This window comes from Ischnura elegans, chromosome 5, assembly GCF_921293095.1.
Source record: "Ischnura elegans chromosome 5, ioIscEleg1.1, whole genome shotgun sequence".
Lineage (NCBI taxonomy): Eukaryota > Metazoa > Arthropoda > Insecta > Odonata > Coenagrionidae > Ischnura > Ischnura elegans.
The window spans coordinates 794,314-810,843 of record NC_060250.1 but is presented as its reverse complement, the minus strand read 5'-3'; the positions used below and the strand labels follow the sequence as shown (position 1 = coordinate 810,843).

At 43.2% G+C, this 16,530-nt stretch overlaps 2 protein-coding genes across 2 annotated transcripts; one reads left to right on the top strand and one right to left on the bottom strand.

Moving 5' to 3' along the window:
• Positions 1–807: 807 nt before the first annotated feature.
• On the top strand, positions 808–1,656 carry LOC124159807. Its single transcript, XM_046535722.1, has 2 exons — positions 808–1,045; positions 1,134–1,656. Exons 1-2 carry the CDS (start codon positions 832–834, stop codon positions 1,364–1,366), a joined length of 447 nt encoding a protein of 148 aa, XP_046391678.1. The 5' UTR covers positions 808–831; the 3' UTR covers positions 1,367–1,656.
• Positions 1,657–4,424: 2,768 nt separating this feature from the next.
• LOC124159465 lies at positions 4,425–15,808 on the bottom strand. The gene is made up of 5 exons (XM_046535290.1): positions 15,671–15,808; positions 10,567–10,797; positions 8,812–9,075; positions 5,971–6,929; positions 4,425–4,428 (listed from the first exon to the last, which is right to left on the bottom strand). The coding sequence occupies exons 1-5, from the start codon at positions 15,806–15,808 to the stop codon at positions 4,425–4,427; spliced, it is 1,596 nt and encodes a 531-aa protein (XP_046391246.1).
• Positions 15,809–16,530: the final 722 nt, after the last annotated feature.

Below are 16,530 nucleotides of genomic sequence, written 5' to 3'. Positions count from 1 at the left end.
TCAGGTTCTGTTTTTTCTAAGCCTAAGTTGAATTTCTTGTTGAAAATAGCTGCGCAGGTAAGTTATTCGTCATTATGATTGATGTTAATTTCAAATAATTTACCTTATTACTACTTTTTGTGGGATTATTTACTACCATATGATGACTTATATGATAAGAAATGAAATTTAATCGAAATAAATATTTTTTTACCAGCAATTTAGCCCCCAAAATGGAGTTTTAGAAATGTAGGCAAAAATGAGTTGTGTGGTGCGGGTGGTCTATACTCTAATTTTGTTGTTAATTCATAGACATTTTTTTAACCATAGATTTTGTCAAAAAAAACTTCAAATTTCATTTTCATAAACTATAAACATGTATCCACTCTTTTTTATTATCCATTATACCATATTTTCATTAAATTCGTCTTCATAGCCGTTTGATTCTGAAATCAGCCTGATTTTTCGCAAAATTTTAAACTTTAGAGCTCGGGCGGCAGTGGTTAATATTATCCGATCTGAAAAAAATTTTGTGTGCGAGATCCCTATATCATTTCGCAACTTTCTCGCACAGGGCAAATTTGATCAGGAAAAAAAACCTTTTTTCGGCCCATCCTAGTGGACATGGTTTCTATTTTCTGTAATCTTCCTTGGACGTTAGCTTCTCACCATCACCAATACCTTAGTCAAATTTTCGGAAAACTGCACTCACGGACATTGCTGGAGAAACCTTCGCAGGATGATCGTCAGCATTGCCCTTTGCATTTTTGGTAACTGAAACTGTAGGTTGTCTTGCCTGTGTTTTTTTTTTTTAATTTTCTATATTTTTTACATACAATATTTTCTTTCAGAATGCCATTTGTGGTGGCTGAGTTTTTACCTCACCGGGAATTCAAGGACGTCACCGTCCAGACAATTCCAGCCTGCTGGATAGTTGGTGAGAATGTAACCAGGTACCCACCCCCTGGGTACTCCTGGGTTGCAATGAGCCGACTAATCCATAAAGAGGTTGCTCCCAAGGATAACTGGGAAATACTGGGGGTGAAGTTTGTTTCCCCCAACTTTGGTATGTATATGTGTGTAGTGCTTAGTTTTCATTATGTGCATAGATTTCTGCTTGGACCATAACTCTTTTAATTAAAAACTTTCCACAGATTCTTATTTGGAAGCAGTGAGTGTAGAGCGCAAGGCTGCTGAGTGTAGTGACACTCACCTTGAAGTGGTACTGGAGAGCATGGCTGGTGAGGAGAGGAAGCGGAAAAGGAAAGCTAAAAAAATCTGTTACCCAAGCGAGCTCATCACTAATACGAGTGTAGACGAAGATAATTGTTGGATTAGTGATCCTCCTCATTTGCCAGGTACATATGTCTTCACATACATTTCTTAGCATAAGTTGTTAGTTTAAGATTAGTTCATGCAATCTCATTAACTACTCTGCCTCAATTGATTCTCCCGCCAACTGTGCACTGCGGAGCGACAGACAGAAAACTCGAGGAATGGCTGCAGCAATGATATGTCTTGACCTTCATGCCAATCGAAGAGAATTTTTTTGATGCACTGTGGCTTAGGTGAGAAAGATTATAAAAAATCACGTCCAATCTCATTAAAAACAAAAGAAGAGACATGCTGACTCCTGGGAATGCTATTATCCATGACGAGGACCGTCATCTCAGCGCTGATGCAGCCCAACTGTTCATTGAGCAATTTCATTGGGACATTTTCGATTAGTCTTAGACACCTAAGCAATAGTCAATTTACCATTCCTTCGCAAAGCTATGGAATCTTATTGTGAAGCATGGCTAATTATGAGAGCCACTTCTCGGCATCAATTACACTCCCACTTGGTCTTACCCCTAGGGTTCTAGGCGAGACCAAGGCTCTCTAAAGGCCGTTTTACATGGGGCACGGAATTGTGCAGGTTAGAGCAGCATCAATTTCTAAATGTCGTGTAATTGTGCAAATGAATGAACGAAATTAGGACAGGGGCTATTTTGCCATCTCACGGCCACGCATTCTCGCATATGTTCTAGTAATTCACCGCTTTACATGGCGCAATTTTGACTGCACCTTCGTACACACGTCAGATTGTGCAAGTACGAGCGAGGCAAATCAAAGACCTTCCCAGAATGCGGCACGCAAGCCATATTCTGCTTTTTTCTCTCTCTTCGTACCTAGGTAATTGGTGAGCAGATAGCATCATAATTACTACGAAGCAGGTTCGTCGCAATCCACCATTTTAGGGACATCACTAAATACGGATAGTGTGGAAACAGCCGTCGAGCATTGTTTGCTATCATGCAATGTTGTGTGCGTGATAGTTTAGCAAAAAATATTTTTAATAACTCCATAAATGAGTTTCACTTAATTTCCAACGTTCCCACAGCTGCAACGCTTCGTAGTCTGGTTCATACAGCCATCGTAAAACATCCCAACTCTTCTTGAATGCCCGACAATTCTTTCAATGAACTTAAAAAAAAAACTAGATATCTTAAGGAGCGTTTAGCCTAACAATGGTGGACACGCACCGCCTTTCCCGCAGTGGTGGCGGAGTGGTGTTGACGGAGTATATTATGAACTCACTAATGGTGATATATGATCTTGTTTTTTCTCGGCGAATATTTCTTATAAATATTTCTCGGGTTTCTAGCCCAGTGAGACTTTTTTGGTCTAACGTTTCGACGGAACACTCTTCCATCGTCCTCAGAGAATGAATGTGCTGCAGGCCTGCCTTCCTGCGCTTATATAGCCGTTCAAACCAGGGGGCATTGTTGTCGTCTTCTGTCCGTTATCTTTTTGATTAACGGTTTCCATTCCGTGCTTATCGTGTACCCAGAATCGCGATTTACTTTATTCCTCTCCAGCCGGATCTCAATGGCTTCTTTAAGGAGACGATCCCAAAACAAAGGTGCCTTAGAGATCACTCGAGCCTCATCGAAAGATATTATATGATCTTCCGTTAGGCTGTGTTCAGCGAGGGCCGATTTCTCCGGATGGAACAGTCTTATACACCTCTTGTGCTCTTTAATTCGTGTCTCTACCGTGCGCCCAGTCTCTCCGATGTACACTTTCCCACACTGACATGGGATACGGTAAACTCCAGGTGTTCTGAGTCCCAAGTTGTCCTTCACACGCACTAAATCCCCACGCAGTTTTTGCGGTGGTTTGTGTATAGTTTCAATATTCCGCTTTGCTAATGGTGAGTAACGAATAATAATCAATGCCTTTCGTTTTCATTGATGAAGGAAACTACCCTATTAAGAGATTTCAAAAACGGACTCCTTCACACGCCTGGATATCCGCAGCTACTAGATCGTTTGGAGTTTATTAGTTGCGTTAGAGCAGAGGCCAGAGATAATCACTCCGCAGAGTAACATTTGCAACGGAAACGGCCTAAAAAGCGAAATCAGGAATTCACACAATGCACCCCGCCCCACGGCATCTCACGCATTAATAATCTCAAATCCTGAACAGGTCAGGCTATTGGGCGGATTAATTGGGCCAATCCGGAATGCATGCAAGCTAGAATATGCACCTACGACTACCTACGAGTTCATCCATTCAATGGTCATGTTTTCAGAGAGCTTAACCCTCATTCAAAAATTGTTTTTTGAGAAGGCTTTTTGTGATTTCATTCAATTCCTTGAAAAAACTACCTTCATTTTACCAAATCTTTGTGTATTAATCTATTCTAATCAATTCCGTGATACCATTGTTGCGCAAAATACATATTCCATGTTTACATTCTTCAGGTAACGACCTCTTTTAATATTTCATCGTCTTCCGTCCCTGCAATCAGCTTCCTCTTACCACTACCCCTCCACTTATCTTAGTCACTTCCAGTTACAGACTAACTAATATTTTCCAGCACCCGCTACCTCCTCGGTCAACGGTATATCATCCCTAATCACACATTTATACCATTTATCTCCCACTGTCCTTCCAGTTTTATTTCCCAAACAACATTAGATTAATTATATACTTTGCTATTCGATTATTGAAACAATGGCACTAATGGAGTAGCGTGGAGAAATGATGTCGGGTGAGGAGGTCCCTGATTCAGAGTCATCTCTCGGCGGCGTGGAGAGGCTGATTGCGGCGAAAGACGGATGGTGAGAATGGTGCATAATTTCAAGGAGGCAAGCCCATCATTAACTCATTCGGAATATTAATTGGAGTCATAATAGCGAGGGGCGGATAAGGGCTCTGGAAAAAAACTTCTTTTTAAGGGCCTCGTATTTTTCTAGACTTAAATGCCGCCCTCTCAAGGGATAGCTTATTGCACAGTGCCTGCCATAGGCAAATGGAGTTGATGGCTTGAATTAAAAATTGTGATGCATCGAAATAGGGCCCCAGAAAGCGATGCAAACAGGGATAAATATTTCGTACTCACTGAGAAATGGCCGCCGCATGAGGGGATAAACATTCACCTGGATCACCAGCGGAACTTACCTGAAAAAGGAGAATACGGGAGTTAATTTATGAACTTTTAAAATTCCATCAGCGAGATGGCAAGGGTGCAGCCACACGGTGGATTTCCCAGCAATTAGGCCTCACGTAAACACACTCATGCTATCAAACTCATGCAATTATGCCCTCGGATAAGTAATTCGAGTAATTCTACCACCTTACCTTGCCTTTAGAGCCCTTTATCAGCACTTGAAAACGTGACACGAAGCATAAACACTCTTTTCAAACTACATGTGACAAAGGAAAAAAAGTGCCAAGTTTAAAAATACTTTGGCGGCACATGCTCTCATTCCCGAATGCTGTCACTCTGTCATTTTAAAATAGCAGGGAGCCAAATTTAATCCTTAAAATTTTTCACTGGAAAAACCAACTACGGTACAGCGTTGTATTCCGGGGCAAAAAATGACAAACTGTCCAAAAGTTCCAAGGCTAGCATAAAAATGGAGCATCGGAATAAAAGAGACAACATAGTTAAATGAGTAAAATAGCAAACGTCACCATGCCATTCTGTATATTCTTTTACCTTCATGTATATGCTCAGAAAAATTATTGAATAATCGTGCAAGCACTCTCTCAAACTAGTGACGCAATCCGAATGGATATGACCGTGATACATGTCAAACTCACGCTTCGATTCATTATCATTGTCAAGATTGCTGTTTTCAGTATTGCAATATGTTTCAAGGAAACATGTTATAGTTGATTATCATTATTAAGTATCCTACCGATTAAGGTAAGTTTCCATGGAGAGCTTAAGGACTCCTGGAGCCCCCCATCACATCTGCACATCCCTCTTCAGTGATCCATATGACCTAATACCTTCCATTCTATCCAGAAATCCTATTCTTTTCCTTCCCCTCCCTTGCTTACCTAACATTCTTCCCTCTAACACTGTTTTCAACATCCCATCCCCTCTAAGTACTCGTTCCATCCATACCTTCTGTCTCCTCCGTATCTCATCTAAAAGCTGCCTCTGCTCACCCACCATGTCCAGCCTCCTTTGTCGTTCCTCCTCCTCTCCCTCCACTTCACCTCCTCCATTCTTTGCTACACCCACATCTCGAATGCCTTGAGCCTTCTCTCGTCCTCCTTCCTAAGTGTCCACATTTCTGCACCGTAAAGCGCTACACTCCAGATCAGACACTTCACTAGCCTTTTCTTTAAATTCTTACATAGCAAACCTCCCAGAAGCTATTGTTGATTACAAAGTAAAATATGGTCTTATTGAAGGATCTAAGGTTTTCCCGGCGAATAGACTGGAGGAAGAGTTCTCGGGTTTCCGGCCGGGTCCAAGGGTTTGTCAGCCCCGACGTTTCGAAGGCTAAGTCTGCCATCGTCTTCAGGGTGAATGGATTAGCCAAGTTGTGTCCTTCCTATATACCGTCGCGTTGGTTTCAGGTGGGCTCTGATTGGTCGACGGTCGGGCCAATGCGTGTCCTCTCCCCCTTCAGCTTTTTCAGAGCTGGTTTCCACGCATTGCTCAGGTGGAAACCGGAGTCTCGGTTCATGTTTTTCCCCTCAAACCTGATTTCTACTGACTCCTTCAGGACACGGTCCCAGTAATTTTTGGCCTGGCATATTAGTTTTGTATCTTGAAAATTTATTCGGTGACCGTTTTCTAGGCTGTGCTCGGCCACTGCAGACTTATTGGGATAGTACAGTCTGATGCATCTTTCGTGCTCCTTCAAGCGTTTTTCAATGGTGCGTCCGGTCTCCCCGATGTACACTTGGCCGCACTCACACGGTATGCGATAGACTCCTGATGTCTTCAATCCAAATTTATCCTTGGTGGTTCCGAGAAGGGCCTTGAGTTTTCCCAGTGGTTTGTGGATTGTCTCCACATTATGCCTTCTTAATATCCTAGAAATTTTGTTGGATATTGTTGAGACATATGGCAGGCAGGCTCTCCCTGTTGGTTTTACGTCAGGTTTATCAGCTTCTGCTTTTTTCCTTAAGGACTTTTTAAGGGTCATTTTGATGTCTCCCTCTGTAAATCCGTTTGAGCGGAAGGTAGTCCTCAGGTGATCAATTTCCGACTTTAGGTGTTCGGCGTCAGAGACAGCTTTGGCTCGGTGGATGAGAGTTCTCAACACTCCATTTTTCTGCGCTGGGTGGTGGTGGCTCCTTCCATTGAGGTACAGGTCCTTGTGCGTGGGTTTCCGATACATGCTGTGTCCTCGGCTGCCGTCAGCCCTTTGTTCAATCAGGATGTCTAGGAAGGGTAGCCGGTTGTCCTTTTCGGTCTCCGTGGTGAACTTGATGTTGGGATGGACGCTGTTCATATGCGCTAGGAAGTCCGTCAGCGACTCGGATCCGTGTGGCCAGACTATGAAGGCGTCATCCACATATCCAAAAAAGTGCTTCCGGTGGAGAGGGGCCGACTCAAGTGCTCGTTCCTCAAAGTCCTCCATGAATAGATTGGCGATGGCCGGTGACAGCGGGGAACCCATGGGTACTCCTTCTTTCTGCTTGTAGAACTTCCCCTGATACAGGAAGTACCGTATAAGCTTGTGTAAGAGGCGCACACGTGTAAGAGGTGCACCCCTATTTTGAGCATCAGAGCTATAAAGAAAAAAAATTTTACGGCATTTTTTTTTATACTACCGCGCGGTGTTGCAGACGTGCACCGGGAATTTCGACAGTTATCGAACTTTCCTCTTTCAATATTAATTGAAAGAGGAAAGGAAAGGAAAATTTCCTCTTTCAATTAATATTGAGAGAGGAAATTTTGATAACTGCGGCGGTAACAGCGGTATAAGAGGGAGTAGAAAGAGTTCCGATCCTCTCTTCGCATACGCCGTTGCTCTGCGATGCTTGTCCTACTCACGAACAATTTTGTTTAAATGCTCTCGCAGGAGTATTGCAATAGAATTGCAGCCATGGAAAATTTTAAGGCAAAACACGACAGGCATTTAGCACGAACCTTCCCAAGAGCTTGGACGACAATCGGGCAATCTACGCGCCGTAGGATAATAACCACGTCGTAGATTTAACGGAACCACCCTCGGTCCTCCATCAGCCAATGCCTCTGCCGTTTTTTTCCCTTTCCGAGACCCCACAGGAAAACATCAAGTTACAGGGGAACAATGGAAACGTGTTTCATCCCTACCCCGTTTCACCAACTGACCTTGATCGATCTCCCAGTTTCTGGAGGCCAAATGCTAGGTGAGTCATCAACTGAGCCCGAAGATATCTCGATAGCTTTCAATAATTGTATGACACGCGCGAGGTTCAAAAAAAGAAAGATATCTAACGAGACGCATATCTGACAGAATTTAAGTTTTTTAAGATCTAATTGTTTGACACAAAGATTTACAGTTACAGAAACAAGCGTAGCATAAGCGCACTCAAACAAGACGAGACCGACTGGAAACTTTATGCAACGCAAACTGCATATATCACATTGCTGCTCCTTCACCCCTTCGCTTTGAAGGCAACGACGTCAAATGCAAGATCGGACGTGTTCTTCCCGTGCTCCTTCGCTCATAGCTTCGTAGCTTGAAATACGGAGGGGAGGGAGCGCGCACCTTCCCCTCCGTATTTCGTCGCTTGCTTCGAAGACGGAGGGATCGCGCTCCTTCCCCTGGACCTCTCCTTCCGCGCTCTTCACTTACAAGCATTTCTGATTTCTACCATCCACAATTTAGTCCAACAATGAACACACTCGTTCGAATTTTTTAAAAACGCAGGTTTTGATACCAATATAATTTTCAGTTGCAATAATCGTCATATTTGCGTCTGAAGATGATTTTTGGAAAATCAGGTCCTCAGCGTAATGGAAATTACTCGGCAAGACAGATATTGACTATTGACCAGGTATGTCATTCAAAAATACGCGTTTCTTTAAGTTTGATAAGCGATTACTATATGCAGTATAAATGGCGCGGGATGCTCACTCGTGGCAGTAAATTTAGCGCGCCCTCCGGAGCGAAAAACCCCCGCGCGATCTTTTCCATTTTCACCTCTGGGGTACCGACGTGACGGCGCGATGCTTACAAGAAAAGCAAACAGGGCATTTTAAAAATACGTCACTAAGGGAGAAACTCCCCTGCCTGCCGCTTGTTTTTGACCTAGGATTACAGATAACTGACTTACACTGAAAACCAAGGCCACTCAGTTCCCCTCAGACTTTCGACCGGTGAAGGGGAGGGGGGAAGATAAGAAGTTTGTGTAAGAGGCGCACCCTCATTTTCGGCTGCAATTTTTGGGAAAAAAGGTGCGCCTCTTACACGAGCTTATACGGTACGTTGAGGAGAGGACATGTTGGAAGAGGTCGACCGTTTTCTGGTCGAATCTCGCTTCGAGGAGCTTCAAGGTGTAACTGATTGGGACTCTGGTGAAAAGCGAAATGACATCAAAGCTCACTAGTATGTCCTGTTCTTCAATCCGAATAGTTTTTAGGGTCTTGACGAAATCTGTGGAGTTCTTGACGTGGTGATCGCACCAGCCCACGAAGGGGGACAGAAGACTTGTGAGATGTCTCGCCAGGTTATATGTCGGAGATCCTATTGCGCTCACAATGGGCCTCAAGGGAACGCCTTCCTTGTGCACCTTAGGCAGGCGGTACAGCCTGGGTGGCACTGGTGCCTGTGGTATAAGGTTTTTGGTATCCTCCGATGCTGAGATGGACTAATTAAAATGGAAAAAATTACTGGGACCGTGTCCTGAAGGAGTCAGTAGAAATCAGGTTTGAGGGGAAAAACATGAACCGAGACTCCGGCTTCCACCTGAGCAATGCGTGGAAACCAGCTCTGAAAAAGCTGAAGGGGGAGAGGACACGCATTGGCCCGACCGTCGACCAATCAGAGCCCACCTGAAACCAACGCGACGGTATATAGGAAGGACACAACTTGGCTAATCCATTCACCCTGAAGACGATGGCAGACTTAGCCTTCGAAACGTCGTTGGTGCAGTAAAACCCTTGGACCCGGCTGGAAATTGTAGTTTTCGGAAAATAAAATACATTAGTGAAATTTGTTATTATATAATTATAAATTTCATTTATTAAGACATTACAGAAAAAAATAACAGCCATCTGCCAATTAGAAAGCACTTTTTAAAAGAAATGAAAACGACACAGGTGGCTGAAACCAAAGGAGGGATTAAAAAGCACCTGGGGAAGGCGTGCCGTTAGACAGACCTTAAAAGGGCCGGCAACAACATATTACAAGGCGAATGAACCTTTTCCTTGCTTAACGGCAAACATATTTCAACATTCAATGCCATCGGATAAGAAACGCAATGAAGACAACCATAAAAGCATCTTTTTATATTCACAGATAAGAAATGCAAAAACTATGAAGCGCTCTTGTTGAAATTTACTGGAATGGGAACATAAGATTTGAAAACCAAACTACTTCCCGCTACATGGGAAAGAAATGGAAGATAATATTAATATTTTAATATCTTATTCAGAATCTCTAATTTATCGGCATAAATAATAACTTCTCAATTCAAAATAAATCCATGCTTCAGTTTTTAACTCTTACCAAATACTTTGGGTCTTAGCATTAGGTATTAGCAGTGACGAGACGTTTGCCAACTTCACTCCCTCCAGTTTCTATTTTCATGGCTTCCAGCGTGCAGGCAGAGCAAGAGGCGGGGAAGATACAAAGGAACGCGTACTCGCACAGCGGCATTCAACACGAATAGCATGGACAAAAGCAATTCCAAAGGCAGAGCCGCCATTCGGTCGAGGGGGGATTTAAATAGGTCGACAACGATCTTGAAGGATCGCTTGGCATAATGAGGCTTTGTCCCGGGAGGAGTCGAGGGGAGTGGAATGGCTGATGAGTGATATGCAGAGACGGGCCGAAGGAAGCAAGGCGATGCATGAAAGCAGTTGAGCCTACAGCCACGGAACTACAACCACGGAGGCTTCTCGTTACGGAATAAACGTGAAGACTGCGGGAAGCTTATTTATGGTGCTGCCATAATTATGTACTGCAAAGGTTGCAGGTTAGCGTGCATGTTAAATTAATAGTCAATTTTGCTTGGATTATAGGCTTTCGAAGCATTCACAAAATCGATATAATTGACACATTTCATCAACATTATAGAGTATTACCACCCTCGACAAGAAAAAGAATGTATATTTTTGGGTTGGGGCATGCAACTAACTTGGAGTATGAGTTGAGATGGGGACTTTCGTTCAGTTGTTACAGCAAATATAGTTTCCGACTCATCATAAAGGCCGGCGTACTTCTGATTCACAGGAGATAAGACAGGATAGCGTATTCCGGAATTCACCTGCAAAGGAAGGTAGGAGGAACAGCCAAAGTCCCGTCCACACAACTCCATGACTACGACGGTCGCCCTTCTGACGTCGCTTCCTGTTGACGAGAGGCGCGCCTGAAATGGAAATCTTCGCATCAATGCGAATCCGCAAGGACACATCGGTGTCCATCAAACAAGACATACTCACGCAAGGCGGCAAGTGGGAAAAGTCCAATTGAAAAAAACACAGCACCCGGAGAGCGAGGCAAAAGAATTCAATGCCACGGCAAAATGCCTCCGCATACAAATCACGAATGAAAATCATTCGAAAGTAAAATTCACTTTGTGTGTGTCCCGCTGGCACTTTATACCCGACCATGTTTTGGACATTGCTTAGTCGTCGCCAAGTCTCCTTGTCATTGTTAATACTTGAGCAGAGGATTATCAATGATTTCCTTTCGTGGCATACTTAACGTTAGAAATTTTGAAGGTTACAAGTGAGAGCAACAATGATGCACTAAAGGGTAAAAAATCTTTTTAAAAATCTAGTTCTAGTGCCCCCACCGAATTTGTAAGTTCATTATTTGTATGTATGCAATGCTGGATTAGTCTGTCTTGGAGTCGATCATTTCATCCGTTGGCAATTCGGATTAAATTAAATGCTCTTCAATGAGTGATTTGGAGGGGGAAAATATGGTAATTGATTCACCTCTGAAAAATACTCTGCAATAAAGTTCGCAAGTCTTTCGTGTTTGAATTATTACAATTGTCTTAACCTATAATTTTGCCTTCTATGTGGCATAGGATTTAAAGGAAACGAAAAAAATGTCCCTCCGCAGAAAAATACAAAAAAATAAGGCGTTTATTCACACAACTACATTCACTTTTGCGAGAAAGATTTCTGTAGAGTGCCGTGAAAGATTTAAAAATCTAGGTTCATCGGAATGAAATAATATTCTAGAGGCATAAGCATATTCATGGTCCTGCATTAATTCCTTTGGATCGGAATAGCGAGCTGAGAAAGCAATTCATGGAGTAGTGAAAGCAAAAGAAAAGAGGAGAATGAGATAGAGAGATAATTTCAATAATGCTCCCTATTTTATTCTTGTGCGAACCATGGTCTCCGGATATTATCAAAGGCACTGCTAAAAAGAATATCAAGTCATGCGCTGAATGAGTGAATGTGGTGCTACAGGAGAATGAAGAAACTCAAATGGATCAACCAAGTCGACAATGAGGAAGCCCTTGGAATAGCAAGAGAGAAAAAGCCTCATGAAAACTTTGATGAGAAAACAAAGCAACCAAATAGGCCATACCTGGAGACATGGTGGCCTGATGAAGACAATTGAAGAGTGACATGTGGATGACTAGAATAGAAACGGAAGTTTACGAATAAAAATATGGAACAGATAAAGGACGATGTGAAAGAGACAGAATACGAAAATGAGAAAGCAATAGCAGACAGTAGAATTGCGTGGAGGTCAAACCAATCTTAGACTTGCTGACCAATAGTGATGACCATAACGATATTGCAATAGCGATGACTGCATTCGCCCTCCCCCTCTTCCTCTCTTCTCATCTACGCTGTGCCGATGGAGCGACCTGGATCTCTCGCTCGTTCATCACCGGCGGAGAAACTCTTCACCCCTGCCCTGCTGTGCTCTCTGCGGTTGCCGGGCACTGGACAGCGTCGCATCGGCCTGCCAACCGCTGGTCCTTCAGGCTCACCTATTGTGTTATAATTGTGTTGAACTTTAAATTTTGTATTAAAACCATACTGTCTGAAAATGTGGTTTATTTCCGCCACAGTCTGAGATGGTACTATCCACTGCAGCACTCAATTTACACAAGGCCAAGAGATCCAGCCACTGAGCCTTCGAACACAATTAATCGGCTGCTATCCCAACACCCTCCGCCACTCGCCCATAGAGGCTACTAGTGGGGCACCAAGTCAGTAATTGTACCTCACAGCTGCTTGTGTGTCTGCCTCGACTTCCAACCGCAAGTAGCGGCACGACTCCAAGCAGTTCATTGAGGTGTAGCGTTGATTATTCTAAGATAAATTACTTACATTATTTACCTCGGTATTTCATTTCGTAGTTTTCACAATGTTGCGCTAGAGAGCTACGACGAAGAAGAACTAGATGACTCATCTAAGTAATTCGGAAATTTGGAGATAAGTACGAGAGAGGTCTTTCAGAAACCTTGGGGAGAAGATGTGCGTTTTAATCGTTGAAAGATCGGAGGAGGGGAGAACGGCAGGAGTATATACCACGGATGAGATATGCAGAGAAGGTGCTGAAGGATATAAAGCTGACAAATTATGAAGGTATTATAAGAATAGCTAACAGGAGCAAGGAGTGGAGGGCTGAGTAGAACCTATCTTTGGACTGACGACTGATCACTCACATAAGTGAACCCAGGTCACAAGGGGTGAGGTTGATAAACAACCCAAACGTATCAAACACTAACCCATCAATTTTTGGCATTCATAAATTCTCAAATTCAATTAATTACATCCACACCTACGTGCCACATACTCCCCCGCAAGCCACCGCAACAAGCGCATGGCGGGGGATGTTTGGATACCACAAGTTTACAAGAATGAGAAAGAGAATTGCGTGTTGAAGTAACTTGCTTGAGTTTCACCAAGCAAGTTGCCATCAAATTTGCTTTATTTGGAGTGATTTTAAAGTTCCTCATTTCCTACTAATGGCGATGTTTTCACTCCACGCGATAATGTATGAATATGCTGAATGCGAACTTCAATTTTCAGAGATATTTGTGATTTACCGTCACTTATCTCTATGAATTCTCTCTGATGACAATCAATTGTATTATTCTACCTTATCTCCCTCTATTCTCTCCAATTAGAAACCATTTGTATCCAAAATCCCTCGCACACCCGAATCTGGAACGCTTCTGTGATTAAAAGACGCATGTTCCCGCGATGCTGCCCGCGATTTCAACACCGTCAAAACCACGCTCATTGAAATGAAAATTCCATACAATACATACTGTCTCTCAGAAAATAGGCGCCGGGAATTTGCCCTTAGCGGAACCTTTCCCTCTGTGGCGGACGAGCAAATCAAAATTGAACTTCTTGACCTAGGTTTTCCTATTGTCTCATGCAAACGCATATTCTCAACACGACCATCAGACAGGCAACGTCAGCGTGGAACTACACCCATGTCTCGTATAGCGCAAGGGATGCGTTCCTTGGGGTCTTTGCGCTATACGAATTTGCGTTATACGAGAGCGTTTTAACATTGAGAAGATAGGGATGCGTTCCTGGTAGCATAGGTCTTGGGTATTGAATTTCCTCTAAAACATATATATTCCCATAAATAGCCTTAGAAAACATTATTTATATAAATATTTATAGTTTAAAACATCTTTAAAGATAGTATGCACGCATTTGAAGACTTTTATTCACGTTAAAAAAAATTCTTACGTGCTTTTTAAATTCCCTCCTGTCGTGCGGGTGGGCTAACTTCTGCTATCTCAGGGGATCGTAATGCGTTGCCGGCAGTTGACGATTTTTCAAACTTGTCTAAAAACAACTATTATGTCACCCAGGCCCTTTTGTCGCTCATCGAAATGACAGGAAAATGCTACTTTGAATGCCATTTCATAGCTAGCGGAGTTAAAGAATGATAAATCATTTTAATTTGAAGTCCTCCGAGTCATTACAGCAGCTACGTGAAAGAGTCTTTAAATGCCTTGAAACCTGACCCAGGTTTTCCTTCCCTGAAAATGAATGAACGAGATTGCATTCTTTTCCAAAACAATATCGTCTCGTCAACACTAAAAACTGGTTGAGGGGGAAAGGAACCACTTTCAATCACAGCTTGGAGTTCATCAGAAAATGTTGCGGTGACTGCGCTATCAACACTTGCAGATTCACCTGATATCGCCGCACTGAAAATACCTGCTTGCCGTTTAAATTCTGGAACCAACCGGAGCTTTCACTAAATGTCTTGGAGCGATTACCACTCTCGTCTTTTTGTACTGATTCACTATGAACTTTCCGTATGTGCAGACCGCTTGGCTGAAGTTGGTGCGGCTGAGGTCACTGATGTTTTAACTTCGTCTTTATTCAGAATAAGGCATCGTGCGTTTAAACTTCCGAGCAATATCGCTTTGACGTTCTCCATTTTCAAAGCAATTGACCTCTTTCAATTCCTCTTCTAGGTTTATAGTTTTTCTTGATAAATTCTTGATTTTCTACACGCATTCCTATTTTTTTGTCATATTCTCTTGGTTTTTACTCTGTATGGCTCTTTCTATATCACCTTCCACTGCTGAACTATTCCTGAGACGTAGAAGGCATACGACTGCGGGGAGGGAACGAAGCCATTGTGTTTGAGACTCTAGAGCGGAACCTTTTATGTGTTGATGCTATTCATGCGCCACTCGGCCACCGCTCCATTTCTCCCCCGTGAATACCGATGACCTTGAAGGCTTTAGCGTAGACTCTCTACCTGGAAGTCAATCGCCCGATTACCTATGACGGCAAAAATACGTCTCAAACCGTATTGCTGAAAAAAACTCATTTCTACTAGCCCCAAGCTTAATTAACGATCTAAATTATTCATTATTATTCTGTTAAGGAGACGAGATAAATTACTTCGGTAGGCCGGCTATCTTGACCCAATGACGAGTAATACTTTTGGCCATTGCACAGCAATGGATTTCGAATAATATATAAACAAAAAAGAAGATTTGAGGCAAGCAATAATATGAATATGCGTAAAATGATAGAAATTTCGTGTGTACTTAGCGCAAGTTCACGTTTTATCATGAGAGTGTTTAAGATTTTTGATTAGGCTACACTGCGTTGCAATGTTTCCCCGAGGAACGAATTTGCGCTATATCGAAATTGCGCTAATCGAAATTGCGCTATACGAGACATGGGTGTATGTCGGTTCCTCAATACCCGACCAAAGTGGTCCAAGTCGTTGCCGAATCCACAATCGACGCGGCAGCTCTCATGCAAATTACACACCTGACAGGCCTCAAAATTACCATCACAATCTTCAAAAAACCTGCACAACCAGTACAATGCCACCGCTGCCAAGCAATTGGGCATACTAAGAACTTCTGCAACCTCCCTCCAAAATGCGTGCGTTGAGGAGAAGGCCATATTAGCGCAGAGTGGAAAAAGACAACTGAAACTCCTGCCACATGTGCACTTTGCGGCAAGGCCCACACAGCTACCTACAGCGGCTGCGAAAAGCACCGCACAGCGAAAGCTGCCATGACTGCCCGCCGCAGCACGCCAGCTACTAACTCACTTCCCACTCCAGAACCCACTCCCCTGCTTCGCTCATTCGCCGCAGCCGCAAATCCACAACAATTTCCTTCCCTCACCAATGACCTTCCCGCAGACCAACCTTCAGATCCCAACGACCTTACCTCCTGGTTCCAATCCAACAGCTCCCAACTTTCCTCCCTTCAATCCGTTTCAGCAAGGAAACACTTCCTTCTGTCTCAAATGCTACTCCTCCAAGACTCACCATGAACATACACACTACAGATGTTAACTCTCTACATGTTATCTCTTGGAACTGCAATGGCGTACGGACTAAAAAACATTAACTCCTCCAGTACGCCATCGACACCAACATAGACATCATACTCTTACAGGAAACACACCTAAAACCCACACTCTCCTTTTTCTCTCCACACTACAAAACCTACAGACTGGACCGCAACACAACACGTGGCAGAGGAGTAGCAATTCTGGTCCGTAATAACATTCCTCACTCCCTCCTCAACTCTCCCATTCCCGACGTGTTCGAAGCTCTTGGTGTATCGATCCACACGAAAGCCGGTCCCTTAAATATATACACAGTATGCAGAATC